General features: G+C 43.5%; 1 protein-coding gene across 12 annotated transcripts in view; it reads right to left on the reverse strand.

The window, feature by feature from the left end:
* Positions 1-27,443, reverse strand: part of Sox5 (SRY-box transcription factor 5) — a 936,665-nt gene that overhangs the window by 276,170 nt on the left and 633,052 nt on the right. For all 12 annotated transcript variants that reach the window (XM_040743583.1, XM_040743581.1, XM_040743582.1 and 9 more), the window contains one exon: positions 2,432-2,642. In XM_040743583.1, coding sequence (XP_040599517.1) covers positions 2,432-2,642 — 211 coding nt within the window. The remainder of the gene's footprint in view (positions 1-2,431; positions 2,643-27,443) is intronic.

Below are 27,443 nucleotides of genomic sequence, written 5' to 3' on the forward strand. Positions count from 1 at the left end.
AACTAATGATAGCATGATTATTGTTTATTTTTCTTCTTATGTAAAAAGATAATAAACAAACAAAAATTTAGTAAAATATATCTAAGACATGTATCTGGGAACTGAGAGAGATTTTTGTGCTCGTGGATGAGTACAGTCAATGTTCTTAAGATATAGCATCTTTATTCTGTAATCTATAGACACAATCCGTTCTCATCAAATCCACGTTATTCTTTGGATGTAGGAAAACTGAATTCAGAGTTTGTGGAGAAAGAAAATAGACTCAGACTAAGCCATAAAATCCCAAAGAAAAGGAAGAAAACTGGAAGAATGACACTATCCAAAGCAAGTCATGGTCATTAAGAAAGCATGGTATCACGGAATGGAGAGTCTAAGGATTTGATGGTTCAGAACACAGAATGCAGAAGAAAACACACAGTAGCCCAGTCACCCACTTTTGCAATGAGCCAAGCATTCAGTAAATAGGGATCATCTTTCAGTAAACTGTGCTGAACAACTAGAAACTCTGATTATACAAAAACTAAAGGAATCAGACACAAAGTCTAACCTTTAAAAGATTAACTCAAAAGGGTTCCCATATCTAAAGTATATAATGTGAAATTACATAGGTATAGAATATAGTGTACGAAAACTTTCTTAGACTCTCCACGACCACTTTCACAAATGAAAAGTATAATTCGTGAACAAAATGACAACTTGGAATCCATTAAAATTAATCATTTCTTTTTGGCAAAATGAATGAAAATACTAACCACAGACTGGGAGAAAACGTTTGTCAGTACATTCCTGATTCAAAACTGGTACCCAAAATATATAGAGTTCTCTCAAAATTCATCTATATCAGAATAACTCAATCAATGAACAAAAGCACTGAAAAGACACTTCCCCCAAAGACACAGAGATGTAAAATAAATGTATGAAGAGATCTGAACATCAGTGTCACTGGGGAACTATAAAGTAAACCCACAACGAGATAGTACTGCATAGCTGTGTGAATGAACAGGAATCCCCAAACTCAACAGTGCCAAAGGCCGAGAGGGACTTGAACAAGCAGGAACCTCCCTTTGGTGACAGCAGGAAGGAAAATTTTGTGGACACTTGGCAGACAGTTTGGCAGTGCCATACAAAGTCAAGCAACAGCTTCCCATGATGCTCCCCGGGACCTGAAAATGCATTGGCTATCACACGTTGCACGTGGGACAAGACTTATCATCAGGGTGCGTCTTCTCCCCAGTGTGTTTGTTGGTTCGCTCACTTGAAACGTGCGGCTGATGAAGAGAGCCACTCTTGTGTGCTGAGTAGATTCTGCTTCCCAGCCGGGTAAAACTTGAACAAGTCACCATCTGGGTTTAACCTTGGACAGGTTAGCAAGGGTTTTTTTTTTTTTCTTGGTTTGTTTTATTTTTTTTTAAAGATTTATTTATTTATTTATTACTTATACAGTGTTCTGCCTACATACCAGAAGAGGGCACCAGATTGAATTGTAGATGGTTGTGAGCCACCATGTGGTTGCTGGGAATTGAACTCAGGACCTCTGGAAGAGCAGTCAATGCTCTTAACCTCTGAGCCATCTCTCCAGCCCCGGTTTGTTTTATTTTTAAGAAAACCCTTGCACACATACTTATCAAGTTCAGGAGGCCATCGGTAGCTATGAAAGAGTTTTAGAGCTGGAACTCAAAAGGAAAGTATTCAAAATGTCCAAAAATGGGAGGCTGACTGGGGTTATTCTAAGTAACTATAATCACATTTTTTAATGATCTATATAAGTGATGGACCTAAGATCAAGGTGGGATAAGATAGAATACTGTTTAAAGGTTACAAATGTAACACCATTCTAAAACGGTTCTTGAGGGGGAAAATTTACTAGACATGTACAGTGCAGGCTGCAGATACGTGACAAGTAGGAGGATCTTCTGGGCAATGCTGTGACATTCTATTCTTGAATCTTTAAGTTTCACTCAAGTATAACTTACTCATGTATAAAAATAAGGCTCACTGCCACATGAATTTATGATTTAAAAAAATCTTAGTATCTCTGAGAAGAAAGGAAGGAAGGAGGGAGGGAGGGAGGGAGGGAGGAAGGAAAGAAGGAAGGAAGGGAGGGAGGGAGGAAGGGAGAGGAGGGAGGGAAGGAAGAAAGGAAGGAAGGAAGGAGGGAAGGGAGGAAGGAGGGAGGGAGAAAAGAAGGGAGGGAAGGAAGGGAGGGATGGAAGGAAGGGAGGGATGGAAGGAAGGGAGGGATGGAAGGAAGGGAGGGATGGAAGGAAAGGAGGGATGGAAGGAAAGGAGGGATGGAAGGAAGGATAATCTTCATAGCCACAGGTTTCTATTTCGTTCAACTTAAGAATCTAAACTGCACATCAGAACTAGAAGCTAAATCAAACTGCTTAAAGCAGGAAGGGCATGGCACGGTTTCTTTCCCAGCCTTTACCTTCCGGCTCATTCTTGATCAGTTCCTCCATCTTCCTCTGCTTTAAGGTGTCCACCACGTCCGCTAAGCTGCCCTTGCGCCGCTCTGGAGTGCCCAGAGCTGTGCTAGACACGGACTCGCCACTCTGTCGCCCACCTTCTTCTGCCTTCTGAGGTGAGGTAGATGAGTTGTATGGGGCTAATGAAGACATAACTTTATTGCCGTCGACTTCCTGGAAGAGAAAGCAAAGATGGGGTGGGTGACTTAAAATTTAGTAAGTTGCCTTCAGGGGAGAAGCAGCTCTGTGGCTTAATCTGTAGACGTATAAAGGCATGAACTGCCACAAGGAGCAAACAGAAACTTAAAGACGCTGTCTTCACTTTGCAAGGCAGCTCAGGGTGAGTCATGGATTGTTTTACAGGCACAACCCAACTAGGAGGCCGTAAAGTAAGACGACAAGTTCTTAAACTCAACGGCAGTGTAGCCCCACTGTCCTGGCTTCGGTTGAAGGTTTCAGCACGAATATTAGATGGAGCTATCAACTGCATTCAACTTCCTGGTGACGCGGGAATGTTTGAACAAATCACGTATACGTGTACCTTGTCTTTATCGTCAGCTGACTCCTCTTCATTGCCCCCTAAATGACACCGGGTCTCCCTCGGTGCCCCTGTCCCTCTCAATCTTTCACAACAGCCCCGCGACACTGGAGACTTGGACACTGGGCGGGACCATTTTAAGACTGTTTCTGCGTCTGTGGAAGCTTTCCCCACAGAGCTCCGTGAAGCCTGGTCTCTGGCCCCTCCCCTGAGATTTCACTTGTGGCATCAAGTGCCCTGTTAACCAGTTGCCTCAAGTTTTGCTTCTTTGTAATTATCTGCCCATGAGGGACTCTATTCTTTGTTCAAAAACTTTGTATTTTTGTATTCTCTTATCTTTTCTCTCCCAAATTTCAGGCATATCTTTTCTCTCCCAAATTTCAAGCACAAATTTGTGACATTTGTAATGTGCAGAGTATATTTTGTGTCAAAGATATTTCAGGCATTTTTAAAAGGAATGAAGCTGGCATGATAAACAGTTTTCTTGCTTAAGGGTTTCCCCCTGGGGCCATCACTTATGTCCAGAGTCCCTTAAGTTCCCACAAGGCAAAGAGTGCTGTTATGAGCAAAACTGTGTCATCCAGTTTTGTGAGTTTCACTCTGATTGTATTTCTCACTTGTACGGCACGGAAGGTCTCCTTTAAAACACGAGCAAGTGTGTGTAAATAGAATATATAAGATCACACACTATGCCCGCTGCATCGTCTGTGCAAGAGTTGTAACAAATTTAACAACCGTGTGACAAACGACACGGATACCTCATTCTTTTAAAAGTAAGGGTAATATTGGCTACCTTAAGTATACTCAATTACTTGGCTAAAATCTTGTCATGTCTATCTTTGGAAATAATTATCAGCATAATCGTTGTGTGTTAACATCATTTTGAACTAACAGATGTTGGTGGGAACAGGGATATTAGCTGTAGGAGAAATACCAGTTTGCTGGGTGGGCTGGGGCGTGTGAAGAAGCACAATAGGAAAAGAAAGAGGGGAGGGAGAAAGAGTGAGGAAGAGGAGGGAGAAACACAAGCCAACAAAACCTTCTAAATTGCAATCCTGAACCCCAGATAGCCTAATCCCAAGGAATTTCCCTTTCTCCCCATCACAGAACATACCTCTTAAATTCTGAGGGAATACGTGTATACAAACCATTTAGTTTCTAATGCTATCTGGTTTAGCATACATTATACAGTCATTGCAAGCCCCTGGAAGGAAACTGCATGCCCACTTTTGGCGTTATTCATTTAAAACCATGCATAAGTATAAGCACACAGAGAAACGGCACACACAGTCTCCTCTGAGTCAGAGAACTGCATACTTCACACAGGAAACTCGAAAGAATGGCTTCTCATGAACAGCCCGCAGCACACAGCATCACAACACAGAACGTGGCAAAAAGCATTTATATTCATTGCTCGCCAAAGGTTTTCCATTTCATCTGCCTCCATGGTCAAAGTACACACACCTCAACTGAGGCTTCACTCCAAGTGCTCCCGTGTGTGCCTGCCTCTCCCATTGAAGCATGGATAGCTAAAGAAACAAGGACACTGAGCTGCCTGGGGACCACACACCTTTCTCTGGAAGGTCATCCCCAGAGAAGATGGCTCCCATACTTGCATGCGGTACGGTATGCAAGAGACCAGAAACTCTTTGCAAAGGAAGCGTCCCATTTTATACACCTTGCATACTGGAAGGCGAGGTTTTGAAAGGTTTAACCTGTATCACAAGGGTTCTGAATTCAGGTGCCGCAGCAGGGAAAGCTCAAAGAAAATTCATTAAGCATCGCAGCTACTTCACACAGGACTCCACCTCGTTTCCAAGCCACCTGTCAGATGACCTTTCAGCCATCGGCACCGGTAATCCCTTTAGTGGGCGGCTAACAGACCAGTCTGGGACTCTATTGCTCATTTGCATGGTGAATGCCTTACTGGGGAGAGCTAGGTGAGCCTCCAGTCAAGAGTCTTAGCTCCAGTCTCTTCCTGAGATTGCTGTTGCCACATGTATAACGTGGCTACGGGTTTCTCTTCCCTCTGATAGGAGATGAACCCCGGCTACTCCGCTTTCAGAAGCACAAAAGGGCCACCTCAGCCATGAGTCTAATCTACTCCTAAAACCTGAGAGGAAGTGTCAGGATTTTTCAGACAAACGCACACAACTGTGAGGTGTGTCATAGTGTTCAATGATGCCAGAGTGACCAATGGAGGCCCTGGGAGGCCCCTCCCTTTGCTGTTGGTCACCTTTGCAAGCAAGAGAGTAAGAAACAGTGTGCTCAACATAAGCCCCTCATTGAAATGCCCTTGTGAAAATACACTACACTCTTCCTAAAGATGGCATGTCAATATAAATACTTGAAGTAAAATACTGTGTCTTATATTTAAATGTTAACTTGGGTGATGAGAAATTATTAGTTCATTTGAAAAGAAGAACTGTATTAATGTAATTTAACCAGATGCAAACAGAGCTTCATCCTTAGCTTTTGATCTTATGAGATGCATTACGTTACTTGGGTTCTGGTTCTATATGTGGAAATTAAATTCAAACGTGGTAGTAAAAAAACATTATATTTATATCCCATTTGTTAGGCTATAATAATAACTGGATAGCTTATGTCAAGCATTTTAAAGAGTCTTACATGCCTAAGTTTAATCTTTATGGTAGAACTAATTATGATTTCCAGTTTATAGAGAAACTAAGGGACTCCGGCTGGGGGAAATTACTGAGGTCGTAAGAACACTGAATAATGAGAAAACCTAGTGGGCTTCAGAATTCTTGCATCTAACCTTACCGATGACATGCTATTTTATTTTTCAAAAAATTAAAATAATTGCTTATCTATCACATGTGATTAAAATAGACTATCTTCTTCCTAATAATTATGAAAACAAGCCTTTCCTTTTAATATGTTCACCTTCTGTAAGAGAAAAATTCTTTCAAATTAGTTAAAACAGTCCAGACTCATAAATTCTGTCCATCCTTCTAGTCAACGAAATTAAAAATGAACTTTAACATTTAAACAATGATATATGAACTCAGCGTGATTTTTTTCCCCTAAGTAGTTGATCAGAGTGAAAATGACGGACAGTTTGTGTGTTTTAAAGCTATCTGCAAACGTCGTTTGTCCCTCTTGTTTCAGTGAACTAAAACTTCAAACGCAGAAGCAGCAGCCGAGAAGGTCTGAATGATGATTGATTCTAGTGCCATCAAAATCAGTCTCCAGTCTATCGACTGTGGGGTGACAACAGCACCAGCATCAAGTGACAACAGAGAGATGCCGGGAAGAGGTGTCCTGCTAGACAAGGTCAAGCTAGCAATCAGCGGCCCCATGAAACTCACCAACCAATACTAAGATGAGGTTTAAAGACCTATCTTGACGCCTGCCTTGTGCATGTATGCCTTCCGTGATGTTTGAAGGGACAAGACCGCTCACATCATACATCCTTAGCTTGCAGAGGATTGCCACCCCTTGTCACCCACCCTGTCGGATGCAGCAGTTGTCCGGTGTGGTGATGATCCTCACATAGACCTTCGTTTAAACCTTTACGGCACTTTCGTCGTTACCCTTTTCACAATGCTTTCTCATGAACTGCACATACTGTGCTTAGTTTCTCTTAAGTTACAGGCTGCCCCGGAGAAAGCACAATCTCTGGGTGTCTGATGTTGAAGCCAGTGGCAGGGTGCACAGGCTGACATGGAAAGTCCCCATGTTATCAAAACAACTTACTTACATTTCACACACAGGATCATGTCAACATTTGCTTGTATTTTGGGATACCATAAGCAGTGGTGAGTGCTGTTTGACTTTTTCCCCCATATTGAAAACCAGACTCTCGTAGAAGGCAGTCCAGCAGGGTAGTGAAGTTGTAAAGATTTAGTCTGCTTTGCGTTTATCACAAGCCCAGAGCTGAAAAGTCAGCTTGGGCTTACACTTCACTACTGAACAAAGAACGACGTTTTTACATTTGCTTTCAAAATGCGTCCCAAGCACAGCCTTGGGCTAACAACGCATGCATACCTGGGAATGCGCGACACCATTCTTCTGCCTTTGCTCCAGCTAGAGAAGGGGAGCCCAAACAGAGATTCGAAGAGCATGATGCACACTGCGCTTCGAGAACTTCCATTGCAGAATAAGAAGAGAGTTAGGATGAGAGCGAGAGTGATGTGGACCAGAGGCTACAGTGAGGAGGATGACAGTCCCCAAATGACAGGGCTCAACAGTGTGCGTGTTCTGTGGGGAGATTTGTGGAGAAGGGGAGAGGCAGGGGCAAAATGGACCAGCACATGTTAGAGGTCAATGGCATTTCTTTCTGAGTTACCAAGTCATCTTGACATTTGTCTAAGTGTTCACATGTCTACTGATTGCTGATGTAGGCATGGGGATCCAAACGCTGGTACCCATACATGTTTGGCAAGTGCTCTTACAATGGAGCCCTCTTCTCAGTCAGAGCCCTCTCCTCAGCCAGAGCCCTCTTCTCAGCCAGGAGCCCTCTCCTCAGCCAGGAGCCCTCTCCTCAGCCAGGAGCCCTCTCCTCAGCCAGAGCCCTCTCCTCAGCCAGAGCCCTCTCCTCAGCCAGGAGCCCTCTCCTCAGCCAGGAGCCCTCTCCTCAGCCAGAGCCCTCTCCTCAGCCAGGAGCCCTCTCCTTAGCCTCCTTACTACCAATTTCATTGTAACAGAATAGAATAGAGAGACCGAGATTGATTTGTTGTTGCCAACATTGCATTTTGAAAATAGGTTGGATTTAGAAATGTGATAAAATTTGCCTCGATTTGTTAATATTTATAATGTGGAGATTAAACAATGGTATCAATGACATCACTATCGTCTTAACAAAACTGCTAAATGCCTGCAGATGAAACTGAGATTTAAGAACGAACTTTCTTGGCTGCTAAGACGGGTAAAGGATCTTGCCATCAAACCTGAGAAGCTGCTCAGTTCCCAAGATCCTCATCGTGAAGGAGAGGACTGATGCCCACAGGCTGTCCTCTGTCTACACAACCACCGCACTATCCGCGTGCAATAGAGAATATGTGTTATAAGAGGGATGTTTATGAAGAGTCACTATTCTGATGATCAAGAAGAGAGGCGGGCCATTGGGGAAACATCGTGTTTTCCATGTAGGTGCTGCACAGAAGGGGCTGTCTAGAGGGTCTTCTCCATTTATAACCCCCTCATAATCACAGATGCTCAGAATTCAGAGATGATGCACTCTGGCGTGACATGTAGGCTCTCACGTGCCCTGCAAGCCTCTTCATAAGCAAAAGTGGCCTTTAGAAAATTGCTAATACATTAACTAATAGGACCTGTGAAAACAAGGATCATTCTGTGCTGACTGTCTCATCACCTCCCTGCTGAAGATGTGTACAAACATCTCTCAGACATACCCAAAGGCCTCTGAGGTCCTCCCCTCCAGAACTCCAAGGCCAACCATAGGCTGCCTCTGCATCAAAGAGACACGACCACAAAGAGAAGAGGTATTTCCATTGAACATTTACCCTGTCAAAGACAACTCGAAGAGGGAATGTCCTTCAAGTATGATCTAGAAACGATACCTAATATATGTACAGATTTCATTGTCACAGATGACTAACTATTGACCTGTGGTTCTCGCTCATTTTAAATAGTTAATAATAGATTCAAAAACTAGAAATCTGCCTTATATTTTAAATGAACTACATAAGTACAATACCCCAAACAAGAGTAGAAACATATATATAATACATTGTAACAAAATTACATAAAATTTTTATCAAAATATAAAAATTCTTTAAACCACAGTAGAAAGATATATATATGGTGTGTTATAGCAAAAATGACCTTAAATTTGTATCAATGTACAAAAGTACATTTTTTTAAAGTAGAAAAATATAAGCAGTATAACAACAATAACTTTCAATTTGTATCAATAAACTATAATGCATACAAATGCAAAGTATTCATTTCTATATCAGCAAGTAGAGATTGAATGTCCATAATATGTCACATTTCCATAAGAAGGCCCCAGGACAATTCCACTACAGTCGCTGATAAACTCAACTAAAATACTGCTCACATTTGTGCGTCTGAAGGAAGAAATAAGGTTGAAGAATTTGTCATAGTTTTGGTCTGTTTGCACACATTTGTAAAGCAGTTAAACAGGTATAATAAAGATAGGGACATTACTTATTTTTATCCCATGTAGAGTAGACACTCACTGAATAATGCCAACCAGCTGGACAATTGATAGTCTTGCCTATAATTAGAACCAATCTAAATAAAATATATGTCAGCCCTTCCCGGCGCAGTACCCATGCAGTACACAATTAAACATCAAAACAGTTTAATTCAGTGGTTAAACAGACTGAACTAGGGAGTTGCTATTCAAGTGTAATTCAGGCTCTCTTTTAAAAAATATTTTATGTGTATGAATATTTGCCTAATGTATTCTGTACAACACATACAACATAGTGCCCATGGACAACACAAGGAGGAGTTGGATTCCCAGAAACTAGACTTACAGGTGGTTATGAGCTGCCATGTGGATGCTGGGAACTGAGCACAGGTCCTTTGCAAACCTCTCCAAACCCTCAGACCCCTTTGTAAACATATCACTTGGGCAACACACACTGGAATCTCCAGAGTCGGTTTCCTGGGCTGTGACATTGATCATTTCTGTTACCCTTACTAGATTTAGGGTCACCTAGGAGACCGGGGAAGCATACATGTGTCTGTGTGTGCATGTATATGTGACTATGTGTGCACGCCTCTGTGTGTGTGTCTGCTTGTGTGTGTGTGTGGTGGTTGTGTATGTGCCTGTGTGTCTGTATGTCTGTGTGTGTGCATATGTGTCTGTGTGTGTGACTCTGTGTGGGTTTGTATGTGTGTCTGTGTATCTATGTCTGTGTATGTGTCTGTGTATATATTTGTGAATCTGTGTGTGTCTTTGTGTGTGTGTCTGTATGTGTGTGTGTGTGTTCCTGTGTGTGTCTGTGTAGGTATTTATGACTCTGTGTATGTGTTTGTGTGTCCCTGTGTGTGTCTGTGTATGTATTTGTGACTCTGTGTATGTGTTTGTGTGTCTGTGTGTGTGTCTGTGTATGTATTTGTGACTCTGTGTATATGTGTGTGTGTCTGTGTGTGTGTGTTTGTGTGTGTCTCTGTGTGTGTGTGTCTGTGTGTGTGTGTGTCTGTGTATGCATGTGTTCATGATGGAGAGAGATTGCAATGGAGGACACACTCTGGGCTGGAGTCCCACATAGCTCAGAGAGACAGAGAAGGTAGGAAGACTGTCTCCCCATCCTGCCCTGCCCCACCTGTCACAAGGGTCTGAGGAAGTTCTTCCTCCCTGACACTGCCTTGTTGTTGTTTTTAGCATTTTTTGACACAATAAGAAGAAAAGTCTAAAACATTATCCAAAATGGGATAGGAGATAAGGAGATAATTCATATGTAGACACACAGATACATACACGATTGATGTCCAGAATTTAACATTAATGAAACTACTATATGTTAAAAGTAGAAGATACTATTTTTTTGTTTTTAATGAGAGTCACTTACTTATTTGTGTGTGAAGCTCTGCATCAGGGAAGGAGGCGAGTACCAAGGTGTGTGTGCGAGGCGACAGAGGGAGCCAGCTCTCCCCATCTGCTACGTGAGGTCTGAGGACTGACCTCCGGTCTTTGGCAGCAACTATCTTCACCCACTGACACTACTGTATTTTTCAATAATCCCTGCTGTTCATTTAACAAAAAGCATTGGGGTCTAAGGGCACTTCTGTGATACGGTGATTGCCCATGTGTGAGAGACCCGGGGTCTAAAATCCCTAAATTTGTTAGAATCCTGACTCATTGTGGGAAGCAGTGTCATGAGGGGTTGGGTATGTGTAGAGAGTATGATGCCCGCTCCCTCCCCCTCCTTCCCCCCCCCCCCGTGGCTCTATGCCCATTGTTCACTGAGGTAAATCTTTGCTCGTGGCGTGCTGCACGTGTGAGGCTCTCAGGAGACTGAGGCAGAAGGACCCCCCTTCTGAGGCCATCGCGGTTGTTTTAAGAAGACTGTTCCAAACAGAGTGTGTTTTCCAGGGGCTCTGTGTATCAGGTACCCCTTTGCTCTGCGTAGGAAGGACGCAGTCTACAAGCCGCCACACCACAGCCCTGTCACACCACATCACTGCAATATTGTCTCCGCTGCTCACCTGATTTTCAGTTTTCACAGTTTTCTACAATGTGACAAATCAGGAAAATGATCAAAAGAAGAATGCCCCATTACCACTCATTGTGAAACAAGGTTTCTAAAAGTCAAACTCTGAGGAAAACATCAGGAGGAATGCAGTATTTCTCATCAAGCCACAAGGCCAATTAGTTGGTATGCTGTATTTTGTTTTTTTCCTGACCTTTTCTCTTTCTGTCCATGAAGTAGGTATGTCAGGACTCCTCTTTCATCGTGAGTGTTTAGGGACTTTTGCATACTAACCCTCGGGCTCCTCTGCACTGCTGGCAGAAAAGCCGAGTAAGGCTAGCTAGCACAGAAGCCCATTCCCCTCTGTCTGTAACGTGCCTAGAGCTGGTTACAGGGATGCTGACCTCAGTAGGTCAGGACAGCTCTGGAGCCTAAAGTCAATTCATTCTCACGCCATCAAAGGCACCCTAGATTCCCATTACAAAGTGATAATGGCCTATTTCCTTAAGATATTGGACAGTTCCAAGCTGAGATATCTCTATGGCTTTGAAAGGAGACTTTAGCATGAGTGAGCATTCACTGATTAGAGATACAAAAAGCTCAAGGTTTCACTGTTTACATACAATGCAGAGACAATATATAGTCCATATACATTCACACAATTGCCCAAGTAAACAAATTACGCAGTTGTCCTATGAAGCCCAATGCCCGGCATCTGTTTGTACAGGCCTGTCGGAACCACCATACAAAACGGACAGGAACCAGCAAGCATGTATTCACTCAACAAAGCATTAGGCTTCCAGGAGCAAAACTGTCTTTACACAGTTTCTGTGAGTAAGATAGTCTCATTTTATTTAGTCTTGTAGGCCTAGAGTTTGTTGTTTTGGGGTAAAACAGAATCTTCTAAACTGTTAAGATATTTCCTCAACAAACTCACAGAATCTTTACACATTCACTAATACTTCAGTCAACATGACTTTCCCTTCTGGAGTTAATGATGGCTGTTCTGAATGATTTTGTGGACTATATAATGTTTTATAACTCACAAAGAAACTCCATGATGAATATAAGATTCCTATTTCACATATGAGGAAATTACGGTTTCTAGAAGTTATTACTTTAACAGTGATGGGAGAAAATGGAAAAGTAGAAAATTAAACCCAAGATCCAATCCTAAAGCCCATGTTGGCTATCCCTCAGCTGCCTTGCCTTCCTCGGCTGGCTCAGGTGCTGTGGCATGTGCCAAAGGTATAAGAAAAGAAAGCAGTGTTCTCTCCCTTTACAACTGATGATCTGAGAGGCATTGAAATACACATGAAGCAATTCGTACCAATAACAACTGCCAAGTGCTGATTTGCAGAGCAGCAACCCAGGGGGGAAGGAGAAATTTGAAAAGGAGAGAAAGCTGAGATTTGGAGGGATATGGAAGGCCCTTCACAGTCACAGGTGTGCTACTCTGATGGTGCTCATCGCATATCATCTCTGTCCAAGTGGGAGCGTCTTAGGTCAGTCACCATGTACCTCGCTATTAGTGCTCAACAAATACTAATTGAGTTAACTGCGAATTTATTAAGTTTTTATGCATAGAGCCCTGTGGTCTGGTGAGGAATAAATAGAGAGGGCCTCTTGTCTAAGCTTGTGACAGGTAAGCAGAGGAAAACACACAGGGCTGTCTTAGATGCATGATCTGTGAGCTCTCATGGTCTACATTGTACGGAAGGAGGAGAGGACCCATGAGAAACAGTCTGCCTGTATACAATGGCCATTTCCCGATGCATCCTGAAAGACCAGTGGGAGAGTTCAGGAGGGCCTGGCTGGGGATGGAGGATTTTTGGAAGGGATTCTCCGGAAGTAGTGGCTTAGGAAGGTTGGGCAGCAGGGGAGGCAAGCACGATGGGGACACAGTGAGGACTAAGATTCCTACTGTATGGAAAATTCTTCCCATGACCTCTATGTGATCATAAATGCTTACTGCTAGACTGTAGCATTGGCTGTCAGAAAGAGTCACTTATTTCACCCATCACCTGGAATTGTCCAGTGTCTTGGGCAAGGAAGTAACAGCCACCACTGAATTCTTCCAAACCACACATGACTGAATCATTTTTGTTCACAGTCCTATGCACACCCCCATTCCATCTTCCTCCACGCCATACTCCAGGAGCATTTACTGCTGGATTACAAGGATAGAGCTATTCTACATGGACACAGGGGCTTGCAGGCAGGGCTGTAGGGCACACTGTGCAGGGTACTGGATGTCAGAGCAGCGGAGAGGGGTCATTTTGTTTGTAATCAGTTGTTCCAGTGGGAAAGAATATGCATCCATGTGCTTGCTGTTTTTCATATAAATTTTACTTTTTGCGTTACAACAAGCAAAAAAAAAAAACTTATTGTTTGTATTTTCAGACCCCGAAGGGAATTTGGAAGAAAGTAGTGGGAAGAGTCGGAAAGTAAACAGGAGTGAGCGCTAACCATGGCTCTTGCTTGTGAGGAAGACTAGATGGTTATGACATGAACACAAAGCACAGGTAGTATACACAATTCCTGAAGTACAGCCAAGATGTCTGAAAACTTGGCCTTTGTTCTGAAAGTGTTTTGCTGGCTTTGTTTGCCGCTTTTGTTTTCTTGAGATGGGGCCTCATGCAAAGCCCTGGTCAGCCTCAAACTTGCTATGCATTGAAGCCAGCCTTGAACTCTTTCTCCTTAGTCCTGAGTTGGTCTGAAGTTTCCATACCACAGGCATGCACTACCACACCCAGGCTTTTGTTGTTGCTGTTCTTTGAGACAGGGTTCCACAGAACACCTAGCCTATGCTAGCCTTGAACTCGCCATGTAGCCCAGACTGTTCTAGACTTGGAAGTCATCCTTCTGCCTCAGGCATATGGACATCACGCTCAGATTTATGATGGTTTTAGTAAATACACTTTGCTAAAGCTATTTATTACTTTGTATTAAATTTTACATGGTTTTATCAAAGCTATTTGTCAGCCCTGACTTCTGACCATGGCAGTACAGGTTTGATATCCCACGTGGTCTCCATCAGGAGACTCAGGCAGTGACTAGACTGTGGGAAGGTAAGTGTGTTAATGTGTCCTGAATGTCAGATTGAAGGTGAAGAAGCAAAGGTTGTTCAATGAGGGTGCAGGAGCCATTTCCTACAAGTGGGGAGTGGGGACATCTTTCCACGTACAAGCCTTTAGGCTATATTCCCAGGGCAGGGATCTGATGGCCAAGCCCTCTTCATGAAAGCCAGAAGAAAGAGAGGTATGAGGGGGTGAAAACTTCTACTCCCAGAACTTAGATTTGCCATGCAAATTTTGAAATGTTTACCAGCATTATGACTAGGCTTTGAACATCGAAAGGAAATACTAATATTTTATAAAATGTTTTATGTGTGTGCTTTATGTACATGGTTTTCTTTGCAAAGAAAAATGTATGTGTAAAAAAATGAGTACCTATAGATTAAACAAAGCCAAGGAAGTAAAGGAAAATTAAGAAGGGTTTTTAACAAAATACGAGTAAAATACTATAGCGACTCCAGAAAAATAAAATAAAACAGATAAAAAGACAGCGAAATAAAAATCCAGAAGCCAAGATTGCAAGTCCCTTATCCTTCCTGGCAACTGACACATGGTCCTCTAACCATCTGTCCAGCCACATCGACACTGTAGACACTGGAATCAGCGGATGGTGACACTCATTAACACTCCCACAAATCTGCAGAAAGCTGCTCCTGTGTGTGTTGGAGTTGCACCCATAGGTGTCATGAAGGCGATCAGATAGGTATCTTTATATCCATTTACCAGTTACATCCTTGGTAAAGGCCTAAGCAACAACACTTGAATCCTATGGCACAGAGGGACCAGAAAGGGTTGTGCTCTCGAGACAGGTATTTGCTTCTCACCCCCTTTATGACTGTACTTGAATTTCTACCTTCTGATGTATTCCAGAGTCACCCCAGTGGGGTACATAAGACCCACAAAAATGCCAGCCCAAGCTGGAGACATGTGCTCCCCCTGCTTCCTCCATCAAGAGAATATAGGCTTGATCCGAGCGCCTCATTGCTTGACAAAGGAGTGTGGCTTGGTTGTTTTCACTGAGGTTTCTGTGTGTGGAGCCTGAGTCTCAGGACTGGGAACCAGCAACACTGCCCTGCTCACCAGCTCTGAGACAATCGCATATACAAGCCTCTTGCAAAAGTCCTTTGCAACCCGTTCATTATACTTAGCAGCATCAAACAGGGAGATATAATGAGAAGGTTCCCGTGGAGCACCTAGGGACCTTGAAAGTCAACGGGGGTGAGCACAAAGGCAGGATACTGGGCTCTAAGAGTCAGACTTTGTCTCCTTAATTAATAGTTTTTACAGTACATTTTTGGCTTTTCCATTATTTTTTCCTCTGCCCCTTGGTTCTCACAGACGTGTACACATACATGTATATATTTCATTAAGAGGGAATAAAAGGGTTGTCTTTAGTTAAGATGTTTCCATTCACAGAGACCACACATTTAAAAAATAAATTGCCTGAATAAATTCAATTATCTAGAGGAGCAGAGGAAATCACATGCAAATGGCATTATAGGCACGGGCCATGCCGACAGCTTCGTGTTTATTCTTATTGTTTCACTCAGGGGAAGGCAGAAGCTGTCAAAAACGTAACATCTCTTCCCTTTTAAAGGCCTGATGTCTCTGGGGCTGAAAACTGCGGGAAGAAAATTCTCTGTTTCTGCAAAGATGGCTCAGGGTATCCCACTCTGTGCCAGCATGGAATAGGGGCCGGATACCTTGTGTGCATTTTACCTTCCTAAGCCAAAGGCATCCTCCTACCTGATGTTGGCCTACGCAATGAAGACTGAGTTTTTAAAGTGAAATAGAAAACCAGAGGTGGTAGTGAAAACCTTTCATCCTGGCACAAGTTTGTGTCTGGCTAGGCTCGCAGGGTAAGACTGTCTCAGAAAACAAGCAAAGATTTTAAAAATTAATTTAAGATGGGGGTATCTAAGAAAATGAAGAAATCACATATATTAGCCTAAGGTAGGAACGTCGGTTCTGGCCTTTAACACCAACATTCTAAGTAGATAAGACTTTATTTAAATGATTAATCAGCCTTGTGTTTTCTGATGAGCAGGGATTAAATGTGTACACATTTATCTACCCCCCCTTTCTCCCTCTGCTCTTTCAGGATGACAAGAATAAATGAAGAAGACTCAGGCTGACTTGTCAGAGGGATCTTGCTAGGGCTCTCTGGCTTCCCCCACAGAATTTCCTGGCTACCTGGGGTCTTGAAGCATGAAGATCCTGACGAAATGTGGCACATGCCTTGAATGTTCTCACCAGTTCCAAACTCATTCATTCTGATCACTCACTGAGGGAGAAACCCTTGCCCAGCCCCAGAGAGCCTCTGATCTCCTGGAAGTGAATAGAGCCTTGTGTGTGCTAACGGGTGTGAATGGCAGGTCTGTGCAGGGGACCAGCCGCGACCACAGGGGCTCCTGAGTGAGGTGGGACGGGGCTGGAAATGATCTGGAACGCACGGCTTTCAACATTTCATGTGGGTATTAGCTCCAAACCCACTGTCTCAATAACTGCAAGCCTTTCTCTGTGGACTCTCGGCTCTTCCCGGGGCCACACGCACGCGGCTCTGGCCCAGTCGGGGCCTGGGCATTCCTTGAAGACACTTAGACCAGACTGTTCTGTCAGACTTCACCCTCGGGTGCTATTGGAACCTGAGATGCTGAAGAGGAACTTGGCAGAAGCCGCCCTACGAAGCATCCATTTCCCTGACTGCGCGGGGGCTTCGGGAGGCAATTCCTCTGGTCTCTATACAGGAGCAGTGTGTGTGAAATGCTACCACCGCTCTTGCATGCTCAAACGGAGTTGAAACTCGGGCTCTAGTTAAACGGCAAACCACTTGGATCTACGTCTGTCCAGTCCCTCTTGATGTACCGTTAGCCACTGTGATGGATGCACGTGCTCCCATCATCAGGGACCGCCCAGCTGTATTAATTTCATTGACTTTAATCTGATTTTCCAAGCGAAGTTTGCATTAAACCTGTGCATGCCATCACCCCATCCTGCAGGCTGTCTCCGATGCTTTCACTGTTTTGGTTTTGTAATGCACTCATTAGCGTGCCCACTTTCTCGTACGCTCTCTTTAATTGACCGCATTTTACACTTCGGCCTCTACAGCTTGCATTTCCATGAGGAAGCTGAGCAGTTCCGTCAGACTCTTGAACAGCATTTTTAACATTTAACACTCCTGAGCCCCCAACCCTAGTCACCATGTCCACCAATGAAGCATGGTCACAGCCGCTCTTTGAAAAGCATTACCCTGGGTCCTAGAAGGAGTACAAGCGATATGACCATCAGATCTAAAAGCCTCAAAGTCTTCAAACACAAAAACAATGTTTCCCCTCTTCTCTTCTGGCTGCTCATCCTTCTCCCAGTGGGGAAAAAAAAAATCCATGTTCTAACCTTCCATGCTCTTAAGCAGATCCAACAGCTGAGTTCTTACTTGATGACAATGTACAGCCTGTCTTCCCAAATACACTCCTCCCCCCACTCTCTCTCCATCACTGTTTCTCTCTCTCTGAAATTCCCTCGGTGTCGGTGTTGTATCATTGACAGAACTTTCTGTGGCCCCCACCTGGCTTTCAAGCAGACCTTGGAAATCTCCGGATGCCATGCAAGCTCACACACCTCTAGGCTCCCTAGTCACATGACCTGAGCAGAACTTCTGGCTCCCCCCCCCCCCCCAACATTCTCAGTGTTTCACTAACTTGCCCTTCCCAAGACAATGTTTAGCTTTGGAAGTCTGTACAGTTTGATTTGTGGGGAATTATAAGCTCTCTGTAACTATTTGTATAATAAATATCTCTTGAGACATGAACAATTTCAAGTTTGATCTCTAAGCAGAGAATTTTCACCTCTCTCTCTCTCTCTCTCTCTCTCTCTCTGTCTCTCTCTCTCTCTCTCTCTGGTCAAGGGACTTCCCATCACATTCTTCCAGCTGAATTCCTGTCTGTCATTTAAATATCCCCATACCTCCACACAGACACTCAAGGAAAAGTGAATCAGAATGCCGTCTCCTGCCCACACTGCTGGTTTGGGTTCATTCCCTTCTCCTCTTAGAGTCACTCATTTTCTGAACCATGTAGAACTGGAACCCAAATCACTATTTTTGGCCTCAGGAAAGTGTCCAAGACCTTGATAAACTTTAGCTTTCCTCACACAGAGGGAGAGTTGCTGATCTCACGCTGGGTTTAAAAGTTCACAGACCTGTTACTACTTCCTACATGTGGACACAAGCAGCAACTTCTTTACTTCTGAGCTTTTATCGTCCTAAAATTCCTATCATCCCATCCCTTATAAAACACGTATAACATCCGTACCTACTGTGAGATAAGTTAGGAATCTAGACTACTTGCTGCTGCTGACTTGGATGAACCATCAAGACCCCTCTTATGAAGGCATGGATTTTTCTTCCTAGGCGACAGATAGGGATGTCTCCTAGTATGAATGCAGATGTCTAAATTGTGCTCTAGCTAGGGTAACAACAAATCGACAGTAAACAAATGTTCTATTTATGAACGCGTTGTGCACATAAAAACTGAGCATTATTGAAAAACACTAGTCCATATTAGACATAATTAAATAAATGCCAAACAGGTATTTTACAGGTGAGAGGAAATGAAAATTCAATTTCCATTTGTGCCCCTTTTGGCCTCCCTCCTCTCCTTTATTCGTCCGACACTCTTTTAGGGAATGTTTCAGAAGTCAGACTGATTTAAATGTATGACAGTTTAGTCAGATTCCCTGGTGGCTGGTGCCTCCACTCAGTGTTATTTCTAGGGAAGACAAAGTAGTTAGGCTTTCCTTCTGTTGACTCTCCACACTGCTTAATTGTTTCACAGATCTGGTGGCATTCTGACCGGCCTGAACGGAATGACTAACTTTAAAGCTGGGTAGAAAATATATTACTGATGTTCTGATGCAAGCACAAATCCTTGTATTTTTATATTCGCATGAGTAAAGGAAACATGGATGTTCTTTTCTTTCATGCTGTTGTGCCTGTCTGTAAAATCTAACTCTGAGTTACCTGTGCAAGTATTTTTCTGATATATAACAGACAAAAGATAAACTCCATCAGATTCTATTTTGTAATACATAATTTACATATTTCACTACTATTAAACTAGAGGGGTGATCTTGAACTGATCTCTGTGCCTTACCATTTTACAACAAAGAGAATCTTGATTCAAGTTTGTTTCTGTGGATGAGGTACGGAAACAAACCTAGAACAGACTTTTACAAAACACTAACTCAAACTGAGCCACATACAATCATTTAATCTACGAAGTGTGACTTTAATGAAGCTTCTTGTAAGTCTAAAGCCCTTAATGATTTGCTAACAACTCGATGCTCAATTCCAATCTTGTCATAGAACTTGAAGCTCTTCAGGTTTTATCTTTGTGGACACTGTTTTAAAGATTGATCTTTATTTTATGTGTGTGTGTGTGTTGATGTGAATGTGTATGTGTGTGTGTGTGTGTGTGTGTGTGTGTGTATGTGTGCACCTGAGTGTAGGTACTGACTGAGACCAGAAGGCCTTTGATCTTTGGGATCTAAAATTCCTGGCAGTTGTGAGCCACTTGATGTGGGAGCTGGGAACAGAGCTTGGGTCCCTTCCACAAAGGCAGTGCCTGCTCCTAATTCCTCAGCAGCTTCTCCAGCCCTCAGCTGATGTTTTAAACTTTGTCCCGGTAGAACACAGTCTTCTAAGTACAGTCTGTCGCTATTGACATTGTCACTAGTTTCCAGCCTTTCCACAAGCCGGACACGTCAGTCAGATGACACTGTGGTTGTGGAAAACTGCATGGGTTGCCTGGAGCAATTAACGATGCCATAACACAGCCCTTAGTGTGCATACCCTCTCAAGTCTCCCACTGAAAGTGCATTCCACATCTGTCGATTCCAGTTGCCTGCTGGTCCCCTCCAAACAAGCACAAGTCAGGTTCTAGACAGAAGGCCATACAACATCTGCGTAGGATCCATTTCTGGTGGGTGCCGGTTTCCGGTTGCCTCGCTTAGAATCTCCATCCCCACCTCAACTTACGCTTTCAAATCAGCACGTCCTTAGAGATGCTGATTAAATACCTCGGTTTCTAGAGATGCCTGGCTTAGCCCTCTCCACCAGTGTGCCTCAGGGGCCATGCTACTGGCCTGACCAGATCTGACTGCCATTTGGAGGTATACACTAGGTATATGCTGTGGTCCTCCAACAGGATAATTCTGGAAGCAGACGACCTCTAAGAAACTGCCCGAGGGATTGGACATGGAGCCCCTTGCAAATCCCCTCTATTCCAGCTGATGATGCTTCTCATGGCTGGGTTTCTTTTGAGCACTAACACAAGCTAGCCAGTGAAAAGAACAGGTTTTACACTTCCCTGAATGCTTATCCCACATGTTTGATATCAGTGGGGACACAAGAGACACCTTGTACTGTGCTGCTCTAGAAAAGAAATGGTGAGTTTTTCTTTATTTGTTCGGTCAGAAAGCGGTGTTCTCCGTACCGTGGCGTGGGCCCCTTCAAGCTTGCTACTGGGCACAGAATTGTCGGAAAAAGGCATAGCTCCTTCTGCTTCCACACCGCGTCATGGGTTCACAATGGATGAAGATGCACCTTTCCCATGCGGACACTGGGTACATTTTTTTTTCACATAGGAGGTTTTTCGATAAGCATGAGTTTGAAGTGATATTATTTTTCCTTCCCTATCATTGCTAGAATCAAGAGATATTTAAGGTTTAGGCAAAACTTAGCCTTCCCCTTTGCCAGAGTTTTCTTCCAGTGTGGCTCAAGGCACAGGTCACTGGAGGCGCACGGCACTGGAAATAACTGCGAATCTGAGCGCTCAAGACGCCGGTTACATAAGACTGGGAGGAATAACCGGAAGCAGAAAGAAGGAAACGGTACTTGAGAAATCTGTCCTGAATTAAGAGGAAGTTGGATGATTGCTCGCTGATTTCACACAGTGTGGGAAACCCTCTGGGATTCAATTAAAGTAAGAAGGAGATTGGAGGGGAAAGCACCACCAACAAGCCCCCCCATCTCTGAGGACGTTTCCTGCATTGCAGGGAAAAAGCTCCCTGGGGGAGGCCCAGGGCCCCCCCACTCCCAGGGCCTAGCACATCTCCCCTACACAAAGAACTCTAACTCCATGTGGTCTCCTTCCAGAGAGGCAGGCAGGTAACAATGCAGCCTGCAGGAAGGATGAAAATCAAAGACCGTCCTTACGCGAAAGTCACACACAATAGGTTCACGCTCTACTTCAGAACGTGTGCATTATGAAAATGCGTATAGATACACATATGCCCTTAGCACGGAGATATGGAACCACCCAAACTGGCTAGGCTCCACCAGGTACCCGGTAGAGACCCACTTACATTGTCAAACACGGAGCACAGTTGGTGAATCAGGGTTCACACCCACAGACGCTCCACCTGCTTTTGTATCCTCTGTGATGCAGATCTGATATTCGGGTGTGAAAACAGCACTGGGTGCTAAGTTCTCTTCTTCGTGGATTATGCTCCGATTTTAGCAGTTTGGTGCTCGCTTTCTCTCGCTGTGACTCTGGGGCCGTGGTGAGAGTCCTCTCACTTTCCCTGTTGCTCCTTATGTAGGATTTGCTCTGATGCAGAGCTCTCCCTTCAGCTTAGGTGCATAAATGAAGCACTTCACTCACTAAGGAAATCTCTTCCTAATTATGGGGATCATATAGAAATCCCCTTATCTGCCATGGAAATCTGGTAGCTAGTTCAATGGAACAGAAATATTTAACTATTCAAAATTAGATGAAGGGACTACTGTCTTTTAAATGAAGTCAAATCTGGAAGGCGTATATTTTCCTAAAAAAATAATAAACAACACCTTTGAGAGAAATACTTAAAGAAACTAGACTCCTATGTATAGCTCATATATTAAACGCAAACATTTAAAAAACAAATAACCTAGTTTGAGGTTTTATTATGCCAGACTGATTTTATCATCACGTCTGAAGAAACTTTTCAGCTAGTATGGGGGATTAAAGGGATACACTAATAAAGATAGTATTAAACTAATATCCACCCCTTTATTTTACTTTAAAAATGACATTGTCTTACTGATTGCATTGGGTAGTTACTGAAAACCTCCAGTAACATAGATAGCGGCTGCATTTCATGCCATGCAGACAGGGATTGACGTGATTCAGAAACAAGACATAACCCAAAGTTTGTTTTGCACTGGGAGGGGCAATGAAGATTGGGATCAGATGCTCGTTCCTAAATCATGATTCAAGTTAGCCGAGGATGGTGACAACAAACGGACTTGTAAACAAGAAAGGCGGGCCCAGAGTAAGATGTGAGGACACCGAAGAAGAAAAGACGCAAAAAGGTAGAGGCTGCGTGTAAAACACATCTTTGTTACACATTTTTAACCAAATTGTCTCTGTGTTTTGCCCTCCTACCGGGACCCTGTCATTATTTTCTAGGGCCCTATGAATTTTTGCCTTTGAAAAATCCCATCCTTCAGACCAAAAGAATAAATGAATAAATAAAACAGAATATTTTGAATTACATTTCGCGACCCAGTCAGTATAAATACAAATACGTTAGTGTTGCATATGAAAACACTTCGTATTAAGCGCTCCCTTCTCTCTTCTGATTTTAAAGGAAAGGAAAGCCTGGCCTTTGGGCCCGGAGTGTGTAGTCGGCTTGAGGCCTTGGAGGGCCTGGTGTTGTAGGTTGGCCTACTCTACAACTCGACAGCGGTAAGTTCCTCACTAACCCTTAGGTGCCTTTCTTCTCATCCCTCAGCAGCAGTTGGCCAGCTAGCTTCCGTGCCAGAATTTACTCCCTTCAAATCTCATGCACATTACACGTGTCTGCGTATATGCAGCCATCTTGCCAACTGATGCTCCCGCGAGCTTTCGCTGCTAACACCTTAGACACAGAGCCCTGACATTGCAAACACAGAACCCCACCTCAGCTCTTTCCTTATGCCACTAGAACCTGGGATGTTTACTCTCTCTTGCATTTCTTGTTGGGTTTTCTTTTTGTCATAAGATTGAGTTATTTTTATTTGAAGGCTTTTCCTGTGTGTGCTTGTATGCCACATGTAAGCCTGGCACTCATGGAGGCACCGGATCCTCTGGGCCTGGAGTTACAGACGGTTATGAGCTGCCATGTGGGTGCTGGGAACCAAACTAGGGACCTTTTCTGGGACAGCCAATGCTCCCCACCACCGGGACATCTCTTTAGACCCTCTTTAGTGTTTAATACTAGACAAAGTAGATGAAAGCTTTTAAACTGTCTTTTGCCCAGACTGGCAGCAGAATTCCTAAAAACCAAATGAGTTCACTAATTTACATTAGTTGAGGGCTTATTTTATCCCCCCAGTTTTCTTAGGCTGTGATAGCACAGTCGGACGTATATACTATATTATTCTTTGGCTGGACTACTTAATAACCAGCCTGTGACACAGCTGGGAAGCTCTGCTATAGAGTTAGTCATGTGCCCTCCGTGTTAGACAGTTGGGAAGATGGCTGTCTTCGCAAGAATTCTGAAGGCTCCATATGGCTTCAATCTCAGAAGCAAGGTTAGCCAGATGCATCCTGGAAATCAGAGGGTGACAGACATGCCCGCCCATCTCCTTTACAGTCAGTGACAAATTTAAACTCGACCAGGGGGGGGATAAAGTGTTTTCACCCACTTACATAAAGGAGTCAAAATGACCATGGCTCTCCTGTCCAAATCTTCACAATAAAACACATTTCATTGTGATATTCACTTTCCCCATGGAGGCTTGCCTCAATGTGGGGAGGGGATCACTTTTCAGTTATAACTCTTTTCCTAGGTAATAAGCAAATATGCTTTCCCCAAGTGATACTTGGGTTAGATTTTTATTTCATTATTAAGCCCATATCACTGAACACTCAACTCCAAGATCAGAATTGCTGTATCTTCATCAGTGACACAAAAAGCTAACTGCATTCACACAGTGGAGGAAATCTTGTCCTAATGCCTAAACTGCAGGGTTTTGTTTTGTTTCCTTCAGATACCATCATAGCCATATAATTTTTTTTTCCTGAAATCAAGTTATTTCTGCTTTAGAATGTGTTATTTTCTTTACGTCATCCCAGGGGCAGATCACTCATTGCAAGGTCTGCTACCCGTGCATAAAGGACAATGGGAATGTTTGGGAGACTCATGAAGGGCCCGCTGTCCTTGATGAGCAATTACAAAACATTACAACGATTTGGCGTTCCGCCCACTTTCCTGCTATGGGCTACCCTACTGAGGAGCAAGTTCACTGCTTAAAGTATTGTTGACTGCGACACTCTTTGGTGAATCTCCTGACACTTACAAAAAAAAGTAGAAAGTATTAGCTTTCTAGAAGATGGTGATTCACCAGAAGTGTGTTCTCTTATGTGGCCAATCTGGAAGGGATAAGGAAGACTGAGGGAATGGAGACACCCACGATGCACCAGAGAGAACAAGGAACGATGGGGGTGGGCCCCTCTCCTGGACTCAGAAGCAGGAAGGCAACCCATTGCCATGAGAGGCAGCGGGAAGCTTCCGGAAGACAGAACTCTCGATACCTCTTGATGTCTAGTAAACGGATGGTGTGGAGACTCAAAGAGGAAACGAATCTGAGTTCTGTCCGTCATCCTCTGCTGGCTATGGACTCTGGCGATTCAGTGGGCAGGATGGGGAGACTTACGCACATGGTTTGGGCCCACTAGAACTTCTTTCTTTCCAAAGCGCTCCTCAGATAAGAGGTTGAGGGCCAGTGAGAGGACTTGGTGGGTAAAGGTACTTGTGACCAAATCCAACAGCCTAAACTCAATCCCCAGGCCCCACCTGGTTGGAGGAGAGAATTGATTCCAGCGAGTGTCCTCTGACCTCCACATGTGAGCTGAGGTCATGCATACTGATACGCAGGCACACAGACATAAATATAATAACACTTCTCAAAGTGGGCTCAGTGACAGTAAACAAATTTTTTTAATATTTCACATACGCCAGAAGAGGACTTGATGAAGCTGCTGTTGCAGGGATTGGGGCATTGAAAAGATGGCTGCAAGACATGCTTTGATCCTAAGATGAATTCGCAGAGGTAGCAGTGGATCCGTAACTGGCAGAGGTGTGAGCTAGCAGGGGAAATATTTAAACTCCAGTCAAGATCGGGGAAGGCCCCCGGACTTGTTACACTACAGTCAAGGTAGTGACAGCGTCTGTCTACCTGAGCAGGAAGGAGAGAATCTTGGTACAGTGGAAGCAGCTACGTCCACTCTTGTGGTCTGGGGAGAGGGGAAATAACAATTGCACTAACTGTGAGAAAGCTAAGTTTTGTTCTTTTATTCTGGAAGAATGCTTTAGAAGGCATGGGCACTCTCTTTCCTGCAGAGCTGGAAGCCCCTGACTGTCGCTGGCAATCTTGCGAGATAGCTCCTTAACTCGGAACATTCCGGTGAAGATGGAGGGCACTTAGAACTACCCATTACCGCCACAGCCGTTGGATGCTTAACCCTCTCACACAGGGTTTCAAGCATTATATTCAAGCTGTTGTTTTAAGGAGTTTTGATGACCTTTTGTTATTTTTCTAAGAGCTGTTTCACGGCACGGCCCCTTACGTGTGCTCATGTGAGCTACATAAGTCAATGATGTCTTTGTGTTCCACAGAATCCAAACCTCAGAGAGAGAAGTACGTTTTTAAACCTTTCTGCACTATTAACTATCACCAGATCAGCCTTCTTTCCGTTTTCAATCAATTCATAAATACTCATCGCTTATGCCTATGTAACCGTATAAAATTACTCTATCCCATTCCACCTTGTCTGATAACCGTCGCACCATGCCTGGTTTCCATTTCTGGATGTCTACTCTGTTTTCACCCCTTATTATACTTTTAACATTCAGTGCTACTTTGTTTTATATCTGTCCTTAAGGGAAATAAGACTTAAACAAAACCAGAGAAGAGTAATCTTTTAGAAAGGAAGTTTACTTATTTATATTTAGTGTTAAAATCGACAGCTGCTCTTTACGTCTTGCTTCCTGGTCTCTCTTTTTTGATATTTGTATTTTCTATTCCTTCCTTTCTTCACGTTTTCCACTTCCATTGTATTTTATTTTTGTCTCAAACAACACCTTGCTCTGTAGCCCATACTCAGTGTTTGAGCTTACTACCCTTCCTCTCTGCCTTCCTAGTTTTGGGACTACAGGTGTGACACACTTGGCTAAGACAGATTTCCTTTTGTGGAAAATAATGAATGCTAACTTTCTGAACATTAAGAATCTCCTCAAAATTGATTGCCAGTATTACTAGACTCTATTCCTGCAGGCCTCTAGGCCCTCAGTCATCCTGCGCTCTGGGGACTTCTTCTGTCTTTTCCCTAACTGTTTCTCCTAGCTCTAATGTCGTCTTCTATAGTAAGATTACCATGATCTTCCATCGCCTAGTGACGGACTGTTTCCTATGACATAAGCTATGTCAACACTTCATTGAAGTCAGTTTATGGCTAACAAACCCTACATGGTTTTAATAGATGGATACATACTGTACTCATTAAATCTGTTTACTAAATAAATACAGGTTCACAATGGAGAAAGAGAGCTTCAGGTTCCTGACAAGATTGTTCCTCTAACCCTGAACGTCTCAATGTGAGCCAAGAACGGATGGAGACTTATCATTGAGAATTTAAAATGTCTGGTTGAAAGAGTCACTTTTTACTATTAATCTAAAACATTATGTAGTATTTTTTTAAAAAAAGGAAATTTGGTGAGAATTTTGGCTGCTTTTCTTTTGTTTGAAACTGAATAATGTGTATAATGATACTGAAAATACACCAGCTGCTGTGACATTGACAGTCCTGCCTAGTTACTGAGACGTGTACCAGGAGAACAGGCTGGACTGAACTAGTTAGCTGTTCTTACACTGGTGTTTTCCTTCTAGTAGTTCAGGCTGTAAGTTGACTCCATGAAATGGCATAAAGAGAGCAGGGGTCGGGGCTAAAACAACTTACAAACAGAGGGAGAAACCCTTTCTTTGGCCCCAGGCAGTATTCTCCCAAGCTAAATGCAGTCTGTGTTTCCAGGACCTGCGCACTGAGTTCAGAATACTATGGGAATGGTTTGGAATTGAAGTGAAATCATAGTGAAGAGACAGATCACAAAATGGGAAATCAGATGTCTAGGAGCAGATCTACTTGGGCAAGAATGAAGCATTTCCATCATGGGTGCCCTGGAGAAG

Source organism: Mesocricetus auratus, unplaced genomic scaffold (assembly GCF_017639785.1).
Source record: "Mesocricetus auratus isolate SY011 unplaced genomic scaffold, BCM_Maur_2.0 Super-Scaffold_100001, whole genome shotgun sequence".
Lineage (NCBI taxonomy): Eukaryota > Metazoa > Chordata > Mammalia > Rodentia > Cricetidae > Mesocricetus > Mesocricetus auratus.